The sequence below is a fragment of the Natrix helvetica genome (genome assembly GCF_964273705.1).
Source record: "Natrix helvetica genome assembly, chromosome: 3".
Classification (NCBI taxonomy): Eukaryota; Metazoa; Chordata; class Lepidosauria; order Squamata; family Natricidae; genus Natrix; species Natrix helvetica.
In genome coordinates, this window is record NC_138549.1 from 131,678,830 (window position 1) to 131,700,412 (window position 21,583).

Consider the following 21,583-nt stretch of genomic DNA (forward strand, 5'->3'; position numbering starts at 1 on the left):
CAGCTGCTAATTCGAAACATTTAAATGATTCCTTCAAATATTTTCTTGGGGGCCTCACACTGACAAACTAGTTATCTCTATTCCTCAGCTACCCAAACTGAACTAATGAGGCCTCACACTTCTAATGAGTGATTCCAGTTTTTTTCCTCCTTGTCTGCTTCTGATATATGTTTCATTTTTCAGTGACAGAGTGTCCATCTCCTCAGATTAAGAATGGAAGGATTGTAGCTGGAGTTTCCAGCACCTACAAATATAACCAGAAAGTTAGCTTTGAATGCATTGGGGGCCATGAGATGGTTGGTTCCAGAGAGATTCATTGCCAAGTGGATGGTACATGGGATCCTCCCATACCTGTCTGTGAACAGGGTAAGGATGAATCTGTATTTTTCATTGTTTCAACAATATTAAACTTCTGTTTTGAGTGTGCATTCCACTTCATTGTCAGTCAGTGGAAAATATGGTGCTTGCAGTTTGAACCTATAGATGAACAACTAGTATTTTACTTTTCCTACTGATGTATCATCCTGGAGTATATATTTAATTTGATTTTCTTCCCAATCTCCTCTTTTCTTCCTTTAGTGGTTCAATGCCCACCACCCCCAGATATTCAAAATGGGACTCTCATCAACCAGAAAACAGGAGTATTTTCCAGTGGAATGCTTGTGAAATATGCATGCGATCCTGGCTATGCTCTGATTGGAGAGGCAACTCTTCATTGCACAAATGCTGGCAGATGGTCTTCTCCTGCCCCTAACTGTGAAGGTACCTTTTGTGACCACAACATTTTTTTCCGTAAACTCTTGAAGGCGTGAGGTCTGGAAACAGAGGATCACTCTTCATATGGGTTTCTACTTCTTTACTGAATGAAGTGTTTCAAAAGAAATCCTTAATTTGCTTCAAAAGCTGCTGTGGTGTCTGAAGTGGTGTAGGGTTTCCTGCCTAGCTGGGGGTTGGACTAGAAGACCTCTAAGGTCTCTTCCAACTCTGTTATTATGTTCTGTTATAATTAGGAATATTTGGATATAGTCCAACATTTTATAACTGGTGATTTGAATCTTTAATGAAGGGGTCTTAAAAAGGAGGAACTGTTGACAAAAAGCCCTTTAGTTGGGCCATTCCTTTTGGGGGAGGGGGCTCATTCTGTTGCTCTTCTCACCTCTAGTGTTCACCTGGGAATAGTTGCAGAGAGCTATGAAACGTTTGGGAATGTTTTATTGTGACTGATGTAATATTAGTGTAAATTTAACTTTTTAAAATCACACATTTATATTTTAAATTTGTTTGAAACAAAACAGAAGCACATGTACTCAATTAGAGATGCTGCAAAATAGCCATTCCTGGTTGGTTTTACTCATTCTCATGTCCATATTCGGGATAAATGCTCACTGCGCCAAAAAAAAGCGCGATTGTATCTGAATTTTATGTTCAGACCTAATGTAAATTATGATAAAGAAATTCTGGATTAAGAAATCAAGGAGAATCATTGTTAGGTAAGCTTCCCATTAGGAGAGCAAGTGTGCAGAGAAGCGTAATGAAAGTGGTGTGGAAGAACATGCACAAACCAGCATACAGGGACACCGAATAGTAAAAGTAATAGTATTTTACTTCTGTGGAAAATAGAAGGATTCAGAGTTCAATTTACACACGGTTCAGTCAGTCAGTTATCAATGTTCTCAGTTAAGGAGTGATCCATCGAACACAGTCCAGTATCATATAATCAGTTCAGCACACAAAGTCACTAACAGTAGCAAAACTCACAGTAACTCACGATACATGTACAAGCAGTATCCACCGATCAGCATTTAACAAACAGAGAGCTAACAGTCATTCTGGCTCCATCTTATGGCTGCTTGAAGTAACAGCAACCAATCCCATTACAGCAGTACTTAAAGAAACAGTACTACTCTCATGGTTTATGTATTGCTGACCCAACCGTTAGCTTACATTCCTAACAATCATGATTTTGAGTTCTACATTCTTGATGAAAGATAGCTATCTAATATTTAGAATATGTTTCCATATTACTTTAGTATAAAACTAAATAGGCCATGCCATCAATTATAGGTATTTTTAAACGATGAAGTGTAATTAATGTAAGAGAAAGATTTTGTTTCCTCCTTTCTAAAGGGTTTAGGTTTTCAAAATATGTGCACTTACCTTGTTAACTATTTTTGGTAGGGAAGAACATAAAGAAACACTGTTCTTTTTATCTTTGATTGACTGTTCTCTAATTAATACTGCCCTGTAATTAAAACTGAGAATTATAGATAGTTATTGTAGATAATCAGGTAGAACTAGGAATAATGCAACTTTCCCTATCTATCAACTTGAACATGGCAATAGTAAGTTCAATGATAACACTAATAGTATTAATAATATTAAAAAATTGCTGAAATTTGTTTTTTTCTTTGTTTTGGAGTCACCCATGCCCTTCCCATTCAGTTAGATTGGACAGAGATTGCAAATGAATATTTTTAAAAAAGTTGTTTCTTCTGGGTTCAATTTTGAAATATATATGTCATCCTGGTTATGTTACGAATCTTGAACAGAAAATCACAGTGACATGCATTAGGAATCAGATTTGGTCAGAAATTCAAGAATTCTGTCAAAGTGAAGATAGGACAGAATGGCCTTTCAGTGGGGTATCAAATTGTGCAACTTAACCCTTGGGAGTAATTTGCTGGTTGCTAAAGGCAGATAGTAACCATGAATTAGTTTTATACATTTTGTGTTACCCAAAACGTAACGATAAAGCAGAATCTCTCTATTTTCCACTAGGAAAATCATGTGAACATTCAGAAGAACCAGAGGGTGGCAAATTGGTTGTAACAGGAGATTTTCGCCTTGGTTCCACTGTAAATTATCAGTGTGAGGAAGGGTAAGTTTCAAGGAATCCAACACAATTTCCAGTGATGAGAGTCTTCCTGTTTCTTTCTTCCTCCTTTCAACAGTGTAAACTGAAATTGTCTGGTGAGGACTCCTCAGGGGTGGGCTGGGTGGGGGATTAGGAAGTCTCAATTTCCTCATCAATCATTGGGCAAGGCTTGTACCTCAATGGGAAAGAGACACAAACATACCTGCCAATATGTTTTTAATATTTTATTGAAACACTTGTCAGCAAATGGCCCTCCACCAAGACCCAATAAATCAGAGTCCACAAAGTCCAGATACAAAATCTAACTATGAAATACAAAGTCTTAAGCCAAGGTATAAATCCACACACAAAGTCCAAAGTCGAAGCCCAAGTCTCAAGTCCAGGTTTGGTATCCAAGGTCCGTCCAAAATCCAGGCATGAAATCCAAGGTCCAAACATGAGGTCAGAAAATAAGGCACAGGTCCAGAATCAGGAAACATGAAGTCAGAGCACATGCATGACAGGGAAGTGAATGGTTGGCTACAACACCGCTTTGCTCCATGTATCAGACTGAATGATCACCAGCTGGTGCAACTCATTAGGAGAGTTGAGGCTGCTTCCTCATGAGTAGCCTCACAAATTTCCATCTGCCTTCCTCTGCTACATGCCCTGGGATCTGACAGGGAAGGCAATTCCTCCTTGTCTCCACTGACATATACAGCTATACCTCTTCTGCACCCTGTATCTCTGGCTGGTCATCCACGTTTCCCAGCTGCTGTTGTATCTCTGCTCTTTTCTCTTCAGACAGGCACTCATCCAGTCACTATCCCACCAGCCCTTCCAATGTTCCTGGGCTCTCCTCATCTTGCCCATCTATTCCTGACATGGAGTCTCCTGCATCCTATCCACCTTGCTCTGTGTCCTTTTTCAAAATCTCGAGAGCTGGCTCTTGTTGTCTGAGCCAACATCCAGAGGAGCCTGTCCTGGCCAGGTTGGGAGGCTTCAGCCTGCTGTTGCATCTTTTCCATCTTTCTGTTTCAATCTACCTTGTTTTCTCCAAAATAAGATCTTCCCGGATAATAAGCCCAATCGTTCTTTTGAGCACATGCGCTAAAATAAGCTGTCCCCTGAAAATAAGTCCTCCCTGAAAATATTACAATACAGCAGCAGCCACGAGGTGACCATGCTCGCCACCTCCTGCCCTCAAAAATAATAAGACCTCCCTGAAAATAAGGCCAGGTGCTTATTTCGGGGATCAAAAGAAAATAAGATCCTGTCTTATTTTTGGGGGAAAACAGTAAGTTTGCTAAACCAAAATCATAATCAAAAATTAGGACTAAACAGAATGAAATGGAAGGACCACTGTCAGGTACACAGAGTGTGTCAATGAAAAGTGGAGTTAAACATGTTCTTCCTTCTGATATATTTTCTCTAGAAAATAAATCAGTAGGAAATTTCATCTTCCATTGTATGATTATAAACATATCGGACTTTTGTCAAAATAAGACTTAGTAATTATGAAAACGAATTTCTCCTGCACATTTCTATTTTGCCTTCTAGCAATCTGTCTCTACACATACACATATGCTGTCTGTCTACACGTATGAATGCATATAATTATCAAATTGACATCACATGAATAAAAAAGCATGGGATGAATGAATACTAAAATACCTTATGAGGTCCTTGGTCATCTTTATCTCTGCATTTTATTCAGACCTGAAGGTCACCTCAGAACTGAAACAACTCTAAGCAACTCAATTTGAATTAGAGTAGACAAAGGGATGTAGAACATCGGTTTGATTCCAACTATTCTAAAGCCTGCATTCTTTTACAAAACCTAAAATGGTTATATGCTGTTTCTTTTGTTTTGCTACAGGTATAGGCTGATTGGCAAGTCTTCCAGAAGCTGTGCATTGTTTGGTAAAACAGTAGCATGGACAGATGACCTTCCTTATTGCCAGAGTAAGCAGCCCTCAAAATGCAAGTCTAGCCTAGGATATTTATAAGACAAGGCTTAATGAATGCCAGTATTCTAAAACAGAAACTATAGAGACAGATAAAATGATACAAATCATATTGAAGATAATGAAACCTGCATAATTCATCCTTAGGCAATATTATATCAGGCTGTACTTCATCCTTAGGCAATATTATATCAGGCTATAAGCAAGTCATATTACGGCATAGCCCTAACTGTTAATTGAACTATAATGTTTATCAGAAAATTTATGGACAAACTAATTAGCCCTCTTCATCAGGTACCTAAATTGAATCAATCAGGCCGGACACTTTGGCAGAGTGATTCCAATTTTTCCCCCTTATCTGCTTCTGACATGTCTTTCATTTTTCAGTGACACAGTGTCCATATCCTCAGATTAAGAATGGAAGGATTGCTGCTGGAATTTCCAGCATTTACAAATATAACCAGAAGGTTAGCTTTGAATGCACTGTGGGCTACACGATGGTTGGTTCCAGAGAGACCTATTGCCAAGTGGATGGTACATGGGATCCCCCTATACCTGTCTGTGAACAAGGTAAGTTTAAATCTGGATTTTCCATTTTTAAAAACAATATTTGGAGCTCTGTTTTATTCTGTTTGACATAAGCATTACATTTTCCTTCTCTCACAGTGGACTGTATGGTCCTTGTTGCAACAACTTGTATCTTAATATTTTCATCTTATTATTCAACTATTGACAAAGTGGCATCGGAAACATTTATTAAATATGAAGTATGCATTAATTAGAGACAACCTCCTTCCCCTCCCCTTTCCACCCCACCCCTCCCATCTCCTCCCCTCCCCTCCCCTTCTGCACTCAATTACAGTCATAAGTCAAGGACTATCTTAATGTCAACTCTTTCCAAGCATTGATTTAGGGACTCTGACCTGCAATAAGGAATCTCCTGACTAATGTACCATGTGCATATCTTGGATCCTATTCCCCCTCTTATCTTTGTCCATTAATATTCAGCTAAATCCTATCATGGTCTTAGGACAAAGTCTTTTTCTTTTTTTTTTTTAAAAAAACTATATTTACTCTTTGTTTAGTGAATTATTTCTCAAGAAGGCATTATTTACAATACAATACAATACAATACAATACAATACAATACAACACAACACAACACAACACAACACAACACAATAGTAGAGTTGGAAGGGACCTTGGAGGTCTTCGAGTCCAACCCCCTGCCTAGGCAGGAAACCCTATACCGTTTCAGACAAATAGTTATCCAACATCTTCTTAAAGACTTCCAGTGTTGGGACATTCACAACTCCTGGAGGCAAGTTGTTCCACTGATTAATTGTTCTCACTGTCAGGAAATTTCTCCTCAGTTCTAAGTTGCTTCTCTCCTTGATTAGTTTCCACCCATTGCTTCTTGTTCTACCCTCAGGTGCCTTGGAAAAGAGTTTGACTCCCTCTTCTTTGTGGCAACCCCTGAGATATTGGAACAATGCTATCATGTCTCCCCTAGTCCTTCTTTCTCTTAAGCTGAACATACCCAGTTCCTGCAACCGTTCTTCATATCTTTTAGTCTCCAGTCCCCTAATCATCTTTGTTGCTCTTCTCTGCACTCTTTTTCTCCACATCTTTTTTACATCGTGGCGACCAGAACTGAATGCAGTATTCCAAGTGTGGCCTTACCAAGGCATTATAAAGTGGTATTAACACTTCACGTGATCTTGATTCTATCCCTCTGTTGATGCAGCCTAGGACTGTGTTGGCTTTTTTGGCAGCTGCTGCACACTGCTGGCTCATATTTAGATGGTTGTCCACTAGGACTCCAAGATCCCTTTCACAGTTACTACTACTGACCAAGGTATCACCTATATTGTACCTGTACAGGACTCGACCAAATTTAACTGCTTCCCTTTCATTTTTAATTCCAGGCTGTGTGAATCCAGACATTCAGAATGGAAGAATTATTAGGCCCAAAGCAAATGATCAATCTGTATCAACAATTACATTTGAATGTGACTCTGGCTACACCATGAAAGGCAAGCATACAATTCGGTGTCAACATGGCAACACATGGGATTCGCCAGCACCCGTCTGTGTCAGGGGTATGTTTAGTGAAGCTGGACTTTATCAACTCTTCTCACAATTAGAAAAAACTAAGTATTTTTTCTCCCTTTCTTGCTAATTTCTCTGTGAACAATAAATGCAGAATAATTTCAAAAGCCCCCTTTGAAAATTGAAAGGCAATTCCTTCTGGGGCATTTGGTTGTTCCATGAGACAATGTGGAAGGTCCATCTTGGGGTTTTCTTATTAAATGACAGCATACAACAGTGAGAACCAAATGCCAATCCCTATTCACCCAATTTGGAAGGATGATTTGGACCATTTCTCAATCCATTTTTCAGGGAGAACTGCTCAGACTGGAAAGAAATGTAGCCAAAGTAGAGTCTTAATTTGTTCTTTTCCCCAGTGAAGTAAAATTTGTTTTAATTTGTTCAATTTGTTTAATTTGTTCTTCTCCTTTCTTCCAGTAGTGCAATGCCAGCAACCCCCAAACATTCAAAATGGGATTCACAACAACCAGGAAACATTATTTCCCAGTGGAATGCTTGTGAAATACACATGCAATCCTGGCTTCGCTCTGATTGGGGAGGCAACTATTCAGTGTATGGATAGTGGCACATGGTCTTCTCCTGCCCCTAACTGTGAAGGTACATTTCTTGAGATAGACTCTATTACCTCATGAAGATGAGAGGGACAGAAACAATTAGTCTTCACACACCTTTGTTGTTGTTTTTAATTGAATGGAATGATTCTAGTCATACAGTAACCCTAGTATAAGGCTGCTTCAAAACTGTTAAGGTACCAGACTGAGAAACATTTAGGCTTAAAATCTAGTGGTATGTAAAATGATTCAAGGGTGCCTTCAGTCAAGGAATCCAAACTACAACTGAAGAAATGAGAAGTCATCTTGAGCAGAGCTAATTTTGCACCAGTGAATTGCTTTTATATCATAGTGCAAGAAGATTATTTTTAAGTAAGGTTATCTCTGAAGACGTGGGAGGTAATTCTTTAAACTTTACACCCATATGATTTAGCAAAGATCTGCTTCTGTAGAAACATATGCTAATGCATGTATTTACAAGTGCATCTATCTGACTTTTATAAACTAGATTTCTCATTTCAAAGAACAATTGCATTTTGCAAAGAAAAATAGGCAGGTTGCCTCAACACCAGCCTATTAAATGATCTTTTAGTCATAAAATGATGCAAATTCCTTTGCAGTCAAATTGTTCTTATTACAAAGTTTAGAAATAGGGCCCTGCTTGAAGAAACAGGGAATAAACAAGAAGCATATTTCATTACAATTTTCCACCTCGTATCATATCAAAATGGTATTGTAAGTGCTGTCCGCTGAGTCCCTTCCCTCCCTAACCCTTTTTAGATTCCATAGGCCAGTCATGAGAGAGATGCCATCTGATTTGAATAATTCTTTGCATGTGTTCCTGCCTGCTGTAAACTATTTTTTCCTAAGAATATGCACACCTCCGAGAGATAGTGGTAACTCTTTGAAAATCAATTGTACTTTTATATCTTTTCAGAGATTGAATGCAAGTCACCTCCAGATATCCAGAATGGGGTTCACAGCAACCAGGAAGTAATGGTATTCAAAAGAGGAATGTGTGTGAAATATACATGCAACTTTGGCTATACTCTAATTGGAGATGCTACTATTCATTGCACAGACTCTGGCATGTGGACCTTTCCTGCCCCTCATTGCAAAAGTAATTTTTTTAATTAATTGCTGGTGGTAGCATAAAACCTCATAGCATAAAAAGAAGACTTTGGGATTGAATATGGACATGTGAGGTACAGATTAAAGAATCTACTCAGTCATGAACCTCACTTATTTTAAATGAGATATTGCTAGGGTTCCCTAATTGCACTAAGCCCAAAATGTGGTTTGTTTGTTCTGACTTTGTATATTAGTGAACTCAACAAAGGTGAATTGTAAACTAGGTTTTGTGGCTTAATATTATAGGTGAACCATTCTATTTAACGAAGTCCAGTTTAAGGCATATCTAATCTACTTTCCCGAGTTCTGCCCAGTAATAATGAAATTCCAATAATGGAAAAAAAAGAGAGAGAGATGTTACACAATGTGCCTTGTGCCCCTTAGAAAAGTGGAGGGATCAACTTGTAGTAAATGGCCTTTAATCGCAACTTTCCACTAAGTATCTCATCAAAATAGAATTCTGAACATGTCTTCTGACATCCTTTTTTCTTTTCTTTTCTTTTAGAATCACAGTGTCCCTTCCCTCCAAGCATAACCAATGGAAAACATGATAGTTTAGCTTTGAAGATGTTTACTTCTGAAATGTCTGTAACCTATTATTGTGATCCGGGATATTTGCTTATTGGAAAGGCATCTATTACCTGTGGACCTTCTGGAAACTGGAGCCTTCCTGTGCCATCCTGTAAAGGTAATAAAAACTGCAATGTGGACTGTCTGGGCTAACATGGATTATGATTATTGTACATTGCATCTATTAGTCTTTTCCTTCAATGTATTGTTTTTCAAACACACATTTGAAACAACTTAGAATTGTGAAAAAAAACACCATTATCTTCAAACTCATCAGGGATTGTGGGAAGGCACTCCCTTGGTCTGACTGAGAACAAATAGCTGTCAAATACGAATGCACTGTCATTCTCAGTCTGTTCCAAATGGTGTTTACTATGGGCAGAATTACCAAAGCTTGTTTCTGGAGAATACATGCATCACATCTGTCACAACAACTATTTTCTTGGTGGAAAACATTTGAATAGTTATAGCATCTGGCAGATCTAGAATGAAGATACTTTCTGTATTTATCACTTTTTACTTTTTTGTAGTTATGCATTGTCCCGCACCCCCAAAAATCATCCATGGGAAGCATGTTGGTGAAGACTTCACATATGGGAAATCAGTAATCTATATATGTGATGCCGGCTATTCCTGCGTTGGAAACTACAGTGTTACATGTATTCGGAACAGCTCAAACTCTGTAAAATGGAGTGAAGCCCCCAGATGCCAAGGTCCTTTTTTGCTTGTATTTTTCAGATCAGTAGTTCAGTCTTCTCTGCTGTCTTTCACAGGGATTGGGGTGGCTTGTCAGGGATGGGTGCTTGAAGCTAGATGAGGAAAAGTACTATAGTTGGACAGTGCCTACTGTCATGCTAATGATTTTTATAAGCAGTATTTATTGAAGGACTAGGATGGGTGCATCCAAGTCGATCTGAATGTCATAATTTGGGTGGAATTTGAGTAGTAAATCAACACTTCGGTAATACAGTTGCATCACTTCTTCCCTTCTGGGAGAGGGGGCGGTCTAGAAGCACAAATAAATTGAAATTGAAATAAATCTGTAGGTTGCCTTGCACCACCAAATATCACCCATGGCAAACGAGACAAGACTACTTTGGAAGATTTCCCCTATGGCACCTCTGTGACTTATCATTGTAATCCAGGTTTTTTTCTTATTGGAGCACCAACCATTTACTGCCAAACTTCTGGAACATGGAATCAAACTGTCCCTCAGTGTAAAAGAAGAGAATGTATGTGAGAGCTAAACTCTGTTAAACTTGTTAAACTGGTTTGTACCGCAATAGTGTTAAGTGACATCTGGTGCCAAGGACATGGAGTGCCTCCTAAGAGCTACACTGCTTAGACCTCAGTAACTGAAACTGGCAGCATCTGAGAGAACTACATGGGCCAATGTATTGAGAGCTTTGTCACTGTGTCTCTTGAAAATGCATGGTGACAATATGCAAGCAAGGCCTGTTCTGTCCCGCTGAACTTTGTTTCCTCCAGAAGAGCAAACTTAGAAGTGGTGCTTTCTAAAACATTATTTTATAAGCTAATGAGCATTTTGTTTTGTTAATCACTTTGGCACTATGGGTAGTCCTTGACTTACAACCGTTTGTTTAGCAACTATTCGCATTTACAATAACACTGAAAAATGGACTTATAACCGTTCCTCGCATTTATGACTATCACAGCATCCTCGGGGTCATATGATCAAAATTCAGGCACTTGGCAACCAACATGTATTTACAATGGTTGCAGCGTCCCAGAGTCATGTGATTGCCATTGGTGAGCTTCCAACAAGCAAGGTCAACGAGGGAAGCCAAATTCACTTAATGGCTGTGTGAGTCACTTAACTATGGCAGTGTTTTGCTTAACAACCATGGCAAAATAGGTCATAAAGTTGGGTGTGACATAACTGCCTTGCTTAGCAATGAAATTATGGTCCATTAGTTGAGGACTACTTGTATTTCTTTTGCAGTGGGGAAACCATGGAAATGTTTAGGAAACCACATAATTTGTTATCAAGCCATTAAAAAAAAATCATAGTGGTTTTGAATGTTGAATTTCTTCATTATTATTATTTTTAGATACGGAGGCTACCAAACTCCCTAGTGACTCTCAGGTGACCAAGGATGGGAACAATCAAATAGAAAAAATAACTGAATCATTCATAAAAAACACAATACATTCAAAAATCAACAAAACAAGTACCAAGGACTTAGCAACTACCTTCACCCCAGGCCTTGGAGGAGAGCCAGATATTCAAAGACCTCTGGAAGAATTCAATGGTGGGAACCAAACAGATGCTTTTCCAGAGTTTAGAAATTGCAGTGGAGAAGGTGCGTATCCTGGCTTCCAATAGGAAGGCAAGATAAAGAACTGTGTTCTTATTTAATGATATATAACTATATATCTATATAACTATATTTATCAATACTTCTTAAGCCCGGTCCTTGGTGAGAAATGCTAGTGATTATTTATTTATTTCATTTATATGTTGCCCATCTCACTATCTAAAGTGATGCTGGATGGCTTAACAATACAATTATAACTCAGCAACAGTTGGAGGGCGCAAGGTTTCCTTTGCAAAGGGACACCTTTTTTTGTATCTGTGATGGCATATTTCTAAATAAGCGACACTAGGAAATATGAAATTATGTATCAAATACATCTAGACAAATTACTTATGTACTTAATAAGTGAGAATGGGGTACGTGAATGGTTATTGGTCATAATCCAAACTAGAAGATTATTATTCTGAATCATATTTGTATTTAAAATATATCGAACAACAACAATTGCATAATATTGGACTGAGGCATGAGTGATAACTTTAAATGAAAGGTAGCCAACACTGTACCGTGTTCAAATTCTTTTAAATGTACATCTTCAGAGGTGGGTTATCAGTCAGTGCTGCCCAGGGTGGTATTCAGCAGGTTCTGACCAGTTCTAGAGAACTGGTAGTGGAAATTTTGAGTAGTTTGGAGAACTGGTAAATACCACCTCTGACTGGTTCCTCTCCCATCTATTCTCTGCCTCCTGAGTCCCGGCTGATCGGGAAGAAATTGGGATTTTGCAATATCCTTCCCCTGGAGTGGGGAGGGAATGGAGATTTTACAGTATCTTTCCCCTGCAACGCCCACCAAGCCACGTCCACAGAACCGATAGTAAAAAAATTTGAATCCCACCACTGGTGCTGCCTAAGAATATCATTTATTTTGAGCCCACACTGTTTTGGAATAAACAGAGAATTCTCATTACTGGACGTCCTGAACAAAGTCACCGTGAAGACTGTAATTAATTCCCTGGAGTTTTTGGATCAGTACAAGAAATAAACTCATTTGCCTATTTCTGCCATATTTTTTGAGCTTTATATTTACTTTAGCTAATAGGCCATAGGCTATTATTGCTTAAATATCACATTATCCCTGAATGTGTATTGTAAATCAATTATTTTTTAGATGTATTGAATTTTTAAATGCAATTCGTAGGAATACATTTAACGAGGCCACAGATATAGCATGTTAACAAATGTGATATAATAATTAGTTAGGATCCAGGTCCTGCTTCAAAAATATAGAGTTGAAAGCTGCAGCACCCAATAAAGTACCTTGTACAAAAAATTGTTTCCTATCCAGGATAATTTTTGATAGCATGAGATTCTGTCTTCCTCTAAAACTATGATGGCCGGGCTATAGATAAGTTATTTGTCTATTATACAGGTGTCAAACTCACAGCGCTACGTGATGTATCTCTACATTTCTCCCCTTCATGAAGCATGGGTGGGGATGGCCTGTACATATGACGTAGCCGGCCCCTGGATCGTCAATTTGATACCCCTGTCTATTAGTAGTTTTTCTCCTCCCAAAAATATTTTAGCATTAGTATCATCAGTGGCAACAAGCTCATTCGGGTAGAGGCAGATTGTCAGTAAGGGTGAAAGTGTGGATAAAAATTAAGATGAAAATAAATTAACTTTCCGATTTTCTATTATTTATATTTAAACTTCTCCAATAAAAATGTTTTTGCTTTACCTCTTTGAATGGTATTACTGCATCTCTGGCAACCTCCCTACAACTCTCGAGTTGTAAAGGCAAGTGGCAAGTGTGGCTCTTTGCTGCAAAAAAAGTGTCTATGAACTTTTATTCAACTTTTATTTTCAGTAGATGGCTGCCCGCTCCCACCACTTTCTGATAGCACCAAAGCAGGAAAAAAAAGTGTGATTCAGACTAGAGCTAATGTGACTCTGGAGTGTGAAAATGGGTATGTCAGGAATGATTCTTCTCCTATTCAAGCACAGCAGATAGGACGGGATGCCTCTGTGCCAGCATGTACACAGAGTAAGCAAAGTAAGTTGGAAATTCGGCTCTAAAGATTTGACAATTTATATTGTTTGGAGAGCCTCTCAAAAATATTTTCAAGAGCTAGTAAATTTAATTGTCCCTTTTGCTGATAGTTTTCAACTCTTGTTTTGCTTCTTTCTTTAGGCTCCTACAATTTTGCTACAATAGGTTTTGGTAAGTAATTTCTAGACCCTCCCATTGACTTCAGAAAGGCATTGTGGACCTTGCATTCCATAAACAGTGGATAACATACCCCAGCGGCTACTAGTCAAATGTCTTCCCTGTTCTTTAGTTGTCTTTGTCGGATGAGCATATATAATACAGAACAATCATGATAATGTAGCGAAAAGAAGACGAGAAAGGAAAAGGTATTGTTCTCCATATGATAATAGCAAAGTTGTTGAGCAACTTGACATAAGAAAAAGGGGAAAAAAGAACTTTTCATTGTGATCCTAAATATTATTCTGAATTTTGTAGAATGGATTCTACAGTGCATTACGTAAATACCTTAGGATGGGTCCATTTTCATTGCATTTTAAAGTTAGAAAAATTTATTAATTTTCTCACCAGTTTAATTTATAATAAAATCAGTGCTTTCTTTAACCTTTCCTTTTAGAGAAAATCATAACTAAATAAATATATTTACTTGGTTTTAACAGGTTCTGTGGGAAGTATCCTATTGCTTTTCCTCATTTTTGGTGGTGTGATGTGGGTTGTCCTTTTGCAAAAGAAAAAACGGTGAGCATTTATTTGTTTATATTATTTATACTGAAGGAAGTGTTAATAATAATTTGAGATGCATATTCTACCAAATATCAATAAGGGACATATGCACTGAAATACAGGTATTTTATGAGGAAAAGATTTTTGCCATTCCAATCAGCACATCTATTTTGAATTTAGCATTGGTAATTTTACCAAGAGCAGGCCATTAATTCACAGGAATTCTCGTCTGCCTATTTCAAACAATGCATTTAAATGTATTTTTAAGTCTTATAATTTGGTTTATCTTCTCAAGTATATGTTCTCCCAATTAATTTAGCAATTGTACCTGTGAAGCCCAAAGAAAGTATTGTGTTGTTAGTTATGAAGATTCTCCACTGTAAAAAGAAAACTTCATAGCTACAGGTAATAATCTCACGGTAAGGTTACTATTTTAAGATGAAAATACATTATTTGTGTAAATATGACTGAGTCAGATGGTTTAAAATAACTTATAGCACATATATAATTTGGGGATGGGCATGCTATTGTGCAGCAACTTATTTGGTAGGTAAGTTTCTTTGTACCCTCAACCTGTTACAAAGTAGCTGACGTCAGTTGTATATTTTGTTTTGTTTACAAGTGATTTTTCTAGGGTACCTTCCTTTTATTTCTGTATTGCATATAAACTGCCTTTTTATATTTACTGAAATTCTTCTTGTTGTTCAATGAAATGTCATTATTACCTTTTCATAGGACAAGATATTACTCTTAATTGGCAATTTCTTCTGAGCAAGCTAGCAACAAATATCCTGCTGACATTGATGGTTATGTTATGAGAAGCAATGAATGTATAATATATTCCTGGAAAATAAATATGAAGCAGTCATTGATATGACATAGCTGATATGATTTTGATATAAAAATCAAGACCCGTAAATGCTTAAAAAGTAATGGATTGTCAAAATGATTGTGCTACAAAAGCTAAAATTATCAGATAACATTCTCTTGAAGTACATACCAGTACAGGGAATTTGACAACTGAACAATATAAATGGATTCTTCATGCCCTTATTATGACCAAAAGACTGATATTTGGAAAGAAATGGGGGAAATGTATGTCCCCCTTTACTCAATGGACTGAAATCTTGTTTGCACTTCTCCCTCATGAGTGAACTGCTTATAGAAGATTGTGTATGGGCAAATATATTGAAATATGGGGCATTTATAGAGAATACAATAGGTTAAGAGTTGTATGAATGTATCATACACATTTTGAATATTTGCATTAGAGAAGTGATTTGTGACCAGTTATTGTTGACATATATTATTCTTTTTGTTGCATTTTCTTACTTTGTTATAGCACTTTGTTTTTTCTTCTTTGATAATGTATTATGATCATTATTTTTTGTTTTGTTACGAAACATACATGCATAAATGTTTTATTACTCTGGACTTCATCTAGGCCTTTGGTGAGACAGCCTCAGGCCTGCCCACTTTATGCTTGCCATCTTTTATTTATGTTGTATTTATTTTTGTGTGATGTCTTTTGATTGTTGTAAGTTGCCCAGAGTTGTTGAGAGTGGCCGCATGCTGATTTAATTATCCATATTCCATATTCATTAAGCAGGAAATACTTCAAGTGCGTTGCGCAAGCTATGGTACTAGGATATTCAATGAATAGTAATAATCAATTTATCTTTTTAGAAATTATTAAAACAATTCTAGATTTAATCCCAAAATAAATTTCCAAATAAAAAATAAACTAGTCTTTGATGTATTTCTTTGGGGGGGGGGGAACGGGACGGGACTATGGGCACAACTTTGAAACTACCTCAAGACAGAACCTTCGGGTAAAGAGCTGCTGGAAATCATTCCGCCAGGGCTTCTTCACACCATTCAGTCCATTGGAACAGCAAGAGAACCTAGTAGGAACTTGAGATTCCTACATTGAATTGTTAATCTCTCCTATCAAGTTTGCTGATTAAAAAAGCACTTGGTGTCATTTCAGCCTGACGGTCTCCAAACGGCAGCAACCTCGCCTCTCCCTTTTGCTTCTGCGCTTGGCCATGCCATCCAGAGCAATTTCGCCAGCCTACCTCTGAATTAGAGTGCCTGCATTTTCCAAATGCCCAACATCTAGGCAATACCTATATCCGGAGGTCAAGCTCGCAGCAAATCTTTCTAGATCGTGCCTATGGAGATTCTCTGTTATCCAGGTCCTGGTTATCCCAAAGGTGCTTTTTCAAGAGGCAATTCGGTTTTCCGGTTTTTCGCTTCTTGTGCAAGCTTCTTCAGCTCTAGAGCTTTCTAGATCTTATTTCTACGGACCAAGTTCCATCTGCCGTCTACTTGTCTCCGCAGGGGCAGCCAACCGCGGCCGCTCCCGAGACCCGCGAGCGGAGCTACCGTAGCTGCCTTCACCCATCCGCTCGCGAGGATCTCGCGCATTGGCGGCACCTCCCCCATTGTTGGCCTCACGCTGATTCTGACTTGAAATGAAAAGAAAGGCCGACTCAAGGGCGATAGTGGCTACGACAGTCCCCCGACACCCACCCCTGCCGCGGCCGGAGCTGGCACTCGAGCCCTGGAAAGTCACCCCCCCCCCCCTTCCAATCTCCGCGCGCCGGATTCCAACGCTTGTTCGTCCTCCTGCGCGTTGAGCGCCATGTCGCGCCGCCGCCGCCGCCCTTCGCGGCTTCTCGCGATTTTGGCGCTGGCGGCGATGAGTTGGGCCTGGCGAGGTGAGTGCGATGCGCCTTCTCCTCACGCGGCAGCGGGGTTGTCTCTGGCTCCCTCTCTCCTCTCCCTCGTCATTACGAGGAGGAGGTGGGGCGTTTCGTCTCCGCCTGCCTCCCCGGCGCGACCTGCCAGGGCACCGGAGGCCTGAAGAGGCAGGCGGCGATAGCGGTCTCGGGGCGGAACCCCACGCTGGGATTGCCTCGACGTCCTCTAGGCCAGGCGCCTCCAACCTTCGCAACTTTTAAGATTTGCGGAATTTAACTCCCAGAGTTCCTCAGCCAGCTTTGTGTACCAAATTGCTCGAGGCGCTCCAGAGTTATGCTGGAACAAACATAATTATATATAATTATGTGTGCGTGTATGTATGTGTGTATGAATGTATACGTATGTACGTACATACAACAAATGTATGATGTCTGGTACTGCCTAAGTATTACTAGACCTAGCTTATTCAATAATTAAAGGTGAATCATATCAATTGGTCTTAGATACTCACAGCATATTTCTTCTCTGGATACACTGGTTAAATAAAGGAATAGGACTTATTAGACTCCCCCCCCCCCCATGATTGGTTCCTGCTAGGTGTTCATAGAGAAGACAGAACACATTCCAGACTCTTGTATGCGACTTATCTCAGGGCTCCTTCTTGTTCCTTACTCTGTTTCATATTTATGTGAAGCTGATAGGTGAGGTCACCCATCATTTTGGGTTCAGGTATCATCAATATGTGCATGTTATCCAAATGTATATTTCAATCTGAGACTGACCAGACAATACTTGAATAATGTAAAGGCCTGGATGAATAGGTTCAATCCCCCCCCCCCCAAAGTTGGCTACAAAACTGTTGTCTTTTAAACTGTCACTTGTGCTTGGTAACCCCGCACATGGAATTTTGCACTGCACTCTACTGTAGGAAGTTATCACCCAGCCCTCTCCCAGAAAAATGAAATATCCTAGGAAATATTGAAAAGGCAGAATATTTCTCTGGATGTGAAAAGGAAGAAACAAGTTTTAAGACAGAATAGCTTCCTGCAGCTTCCTGCCCATCCCCCTTTGACAATGAGCCATTAAAGCCTGAGCTAGTCCACTTTACATAATAAAAAGTTCTCTCCTTCAGCTCCAGAGTGATGGGATTAAGGCCTTTTACCCAACTCCCCACATGGCATCTGAGAACTCAACCAAACCTGGATTCAAAATGCAGCCTAGAGAGTTGCCCCTGCATGGCCCCATGGGAGTCTGACAACCAATCAGAATACAAGCTCAAGATCAAAGGCCAGAGAGGACATAAAACCATGGACTCAGTTTCTCTTCCTCCCTTCTCTTCTCCACCAACATTGAAGCATGTGATCTCCTTTTCTGTTCAGGACTCAAGCCATGTGGTCCTGTTCACCATTAAAACCATCTTTCCAAGCAGCCTCCATGTGTCCAGTGTCTTTTTCCCCACTTGGAGCTGAACCCAGAAGGACATTTCTTTCAACACTAACACTGTCACTGAAAGCTATCCAGAACCTGCCCCTGGTATATAATTCAATAGGATGGGTGATTATGGACATGGCATACAACTTACTTCATGAGCTGAAGTGTTCATCTAAATGGCTGCCTGTCTTTTGTAGTTTCTGTGAGATTGTAATGGCTGGCAGGGTAGGCATGATTCAGGTCTTCTCTGTTAAGCCATTCCATTTGGTGGGATCTAGGGAGCCTTGCATGCTAGCACCTGCCATTGACAACACCATCTACCCTGACATTTATCTGTACCTCATTTAGATGGTGTTTAAAAGAGACTTGAAATCTTGGCTGCTCCCTCAGACCTTGGCCTGAACAACTAGTGGGTTCTCTGCAGTGGTGGGTTCCGGATTCCATTCCAACCGGTACAGTTGGAACGGCCCCAGAGTCACTGTGCGGCACGCACATGCGTTGTAGCATCAAATGACGCTTCCACAAGCCTCTGTGATGCTCCAGCTGCTCGGCCGAGCGTCACACAGGCGCCATATGTGCCATGCGTGTGCGCAGAAGCACCCAAACCTTAAAGCACAGGTAAGGAGCGCAGGTATACCGGGGCGTACCGCCTGCAACCCACCACTGGTTTTCTGTATTTCTTTTGGATAAAGTAGCTTTTACTTTTGGACATTTGGTGTTTCCCATTTGTATTTTATCTCTATTTGTACTTTTTATTCTACACTACAGAGAATCATTACAGAGTTTGGTAACCTTAAACTTCTTATAAAATTAGTCAGTCAATCAATACATCGTTTCAGCTTCAGGAAAAGTTTTTTAAAGTTACATCTACATATGTCATCATGGTTTAAGAAATTTGGTTAGCTAATGATATAGTGTAAATTTTTGTTCATTTTTATTAGGAGTTGTAGCTAATCTTGGAAAGAACAGACTAAAGGAAGATTTCAGGTATTAGCTCACATTGCTTTGAGTAGTAAAAGAAGTAGTGAGGCAATCCTTGTATAATTAAAACAATCCATTTTAGTCATAATATTAATAGATATGGCTACTGAGGCAATATGCATAGGAAACAGTTCTCTACTGATCTCCCTCTCTTTCTCTGTATGTATATACATATTCATATATTCATATTCCTTTTTTCTAGATGCGTAGATAGTGATCACACATGATTTTAATGTTAGATAAGCCCCAGATATTATCCTTTTTATAAAATAGATACAAGGATTGCTGATGCAACATTAAAACACAGCCTCTTTCCTTGATCCACTATTTGAAAGGTGGTAAGTTAAATTGTTTAGGATTTCATTCAGCTTGGATGGCTAGTATCCTTTAGCTACTATAAGTATTTACTATACAATACAATACAATACAATACAATAGTAGAGTTGGAAGGGATCTTCGAGGTCTTCTAGTCCAACCCCCTGCCTAGGCAGGAAACGCTATACCGTTTCAGACAGATGGCTATCCAACATCTTCTTAAAGACTTCCAGTGTTGGGGCATTCACAACTTCTGGAGGCAAGCTTTTCCACTGATTAATTGTTCTAACTGTCAGGAAGTTTCTCCTCAGTTCTAAGTTGCTTCTCTCCTTAATTAGTTTCCACCCATTGCTTCTTGTTCTACCCTCAGGTGCCTTGGAGAATAGTTTGACTCCCTCTTCTTTGTGGCAACCCCTGAGATATTGGAACACTGCTATCATGTCTCCCCTAGTCATTCTTTCTCTTAAGCTAAACATACCCAGTTCCTGCAACCGTTCTTCATATGTTTTAGTCTCCAGTCCCTTAAACATCTTTGTTGCTCTTCTCTGCACTCTTTCTAGAGTCTCCACATCTTTTTTACATTGTGGCAACCAGAACTGAATGCAGTATTCCAAGTGTGGCCTTACCAAGGCATTATAAAGTGGTATTAACACTTCACGTGATCTTGATTCTATCCCTCTATTTATGCAGCCTAGAACTGTGTTGGCTTTTTTGGCAGCTGCTGCACACTGCTGGCTCATATTTAAATGGTTGTCCACTAGGACTCCAAGATCCCTTTCACAGTTACTACTACTGAGCAAGGTATCATCTATACTGTACCTGTGCATTCCGTTCTTGTTGCCTAAATGTAGAACCTTACTCTTTTCACCATTGAATTTCATTTTATTAGATAGTGCCCAATGTTCAAGTTTGTCAATATCCTTCTGTATCTTAAGCCTATCTTCTGGAGTGTTGGCTATTCCTGCCAGCTTGGTGTCATCTGCAAATTTGATGAGTTCCCCATTTATTCCCTCATCCAAATCATTGATGAAGATGCTGAAGAGTACTGGGCCTAAAACAGAGCCTTGGGGTACTCCACTGCATACTTCCCTCCATGTAGATGCAGTTCCATTGAGGACTACACGTTGAGTGTGGTTGGTCAGCCAGTTACGTATCCATCTGGTGGTGATGCTGTCTAACCCACATTCTTCTACTTTATCTAGTAGTAGGTTATGGTCTACCTTATCAAAAGCCTTACTGAAGTCCAAGTAAACTATATCGACGGCATTCTTCTGGTCCACTAATTTTGTCACATTATCAAAGAATGCAATAATATTAGTCTGGCATGATCTGTTTTTGACAAATCCATGTTGACTTTTGGCTATTACTTTGTTTGCTTCTAGATGTTTGCAAATTCGTTGCTTGATTATTTTTTCCAGAATCTTTCCTGGTATTGAGGTCAAGCTGATAGGTCTATAGTTTCCTGGATCTATTTTTTTCCCTTTTTTGAAGATGGGAACCACATCAGCTCTTTTCCAGTCCTCTGGTAGTTCCCCGGTGTTCCAGGATCTCTGAAAGATATAATTCTGAGATCTTGTCTGCTAGTTCCTTCAGAACCCTGGGGTGTAATCCATCCGGTCCTGGTGATTTGAACTCGTCTAGGGTAGACAGGTGCTCACTTACCATTTTCTTCCCTATTTCAATTTGTGTTCCTAATCTGATTTTTGTGGTGCTGCTTTTGATAGGTTGGACTGTTGGAGCTATTTTGAATAGCTCCATTGAAAACATTAAACCAGTGACGTTTAGTCAGGGGAGGCAGGGGAGGCATAGCTTCACCATTGTCATCATGAAAAGGAAAAAAAATGTAAAAGGAAAATGGCGAGTGCTGAGGTGAGGCTAGCTAGCTGCTACCTCACCATGAATGACTGCCTGTTT

The 21,583-nt window shown here is 39.3% G+C and overlaps 2 protein-coding genes across 9 annotated transcripts in view; both read left to right on the forward strand.

Annotated features, from left to right (window-relative positions):
* CR2 (complement C3d receptor 2) overlaps positions 1–21,583 on the forward strand; it is an 80,775-nt gene that overhangs the window by 18,609 nt on the left and 40,583 nt on the right. For 3 of the 7 annotated variants that reach the window (XM_081948032.1, XM_081948031.1, XM_081948036.1), the window contains exons 13-27: positions 184–366; positions 580–762; positions 2,779–2,878; positions 4,734–4,819; positions 5,209–5,391; positions 6,750–6,923; positions 7,351–7,530; positions 8,422–8,604; positions 9,121–9,303; positions 9,716–9,898; positions 10,232–10,417; positions 11,258–11,509; positions 13,334–13,519; positions 13,658–13,687; positions 14,173–14,251. In XM_081948032.1, the coding sequence (XP_081804158.1) occupies positions 184–366; positions 580–762; positions 2,779–2,878; positions 4,734–4,819; positions 5,209–5,391; positions 6,750–6,923; positions 7,351–7,530; positions 8,422–8,604; positions 9,121–9,303; positions 9,716–9,898; positions 10,232–10,417; positions 11,258–11,509; positions 13,334–13,519; positions 13,658–13,687; positions 14,173–14,251 (2,371 nt within the window). Of the gene's footprint in view, positions 1–183; positions 367–579; positions 763–2,778; positions 2,879–4,733; positions 4,820–5,208; positions 5,392–6,749; positions 6,924–7,350; positions 7,531–8,421; positions 8,605–9,120; positions 9,304–9,715; positions 9,899–10,231; positions 10,418–11,257; positions 11,510–13,333; positions 13,520–13,657; positions 13,688–14,172; positions 14,252–14,971; positions 15,961–21,583 lie in introns of those variants that run through there. The other 4 variants (XM_081948035.1, XM_081948033.1, XM_081948034.1 and 1 more) reach the window with 4 other exon arrangements.
* LOC309389532 (C4b-binding protein-like) overlaps positions 16,024–21,583 on the forward strand; it is a 34,322-nt gene continuing 28,762 nt past the window's right edge. For both annotated transcript variants that reach the window (XM_081948040.1, XM_081948041.1), the window contains exon 1: positions 16,024–16,959. In XM_081948040.1, coding sequence (XP_081804166.1) covers positions 16,884–16,959 — 76 coding nt within the window. In that variant the 5' untranslated portion in view covers positions 16,024–16,883. The remainder of the gene's footprint in view (positions 16,960–21,583) is intronic.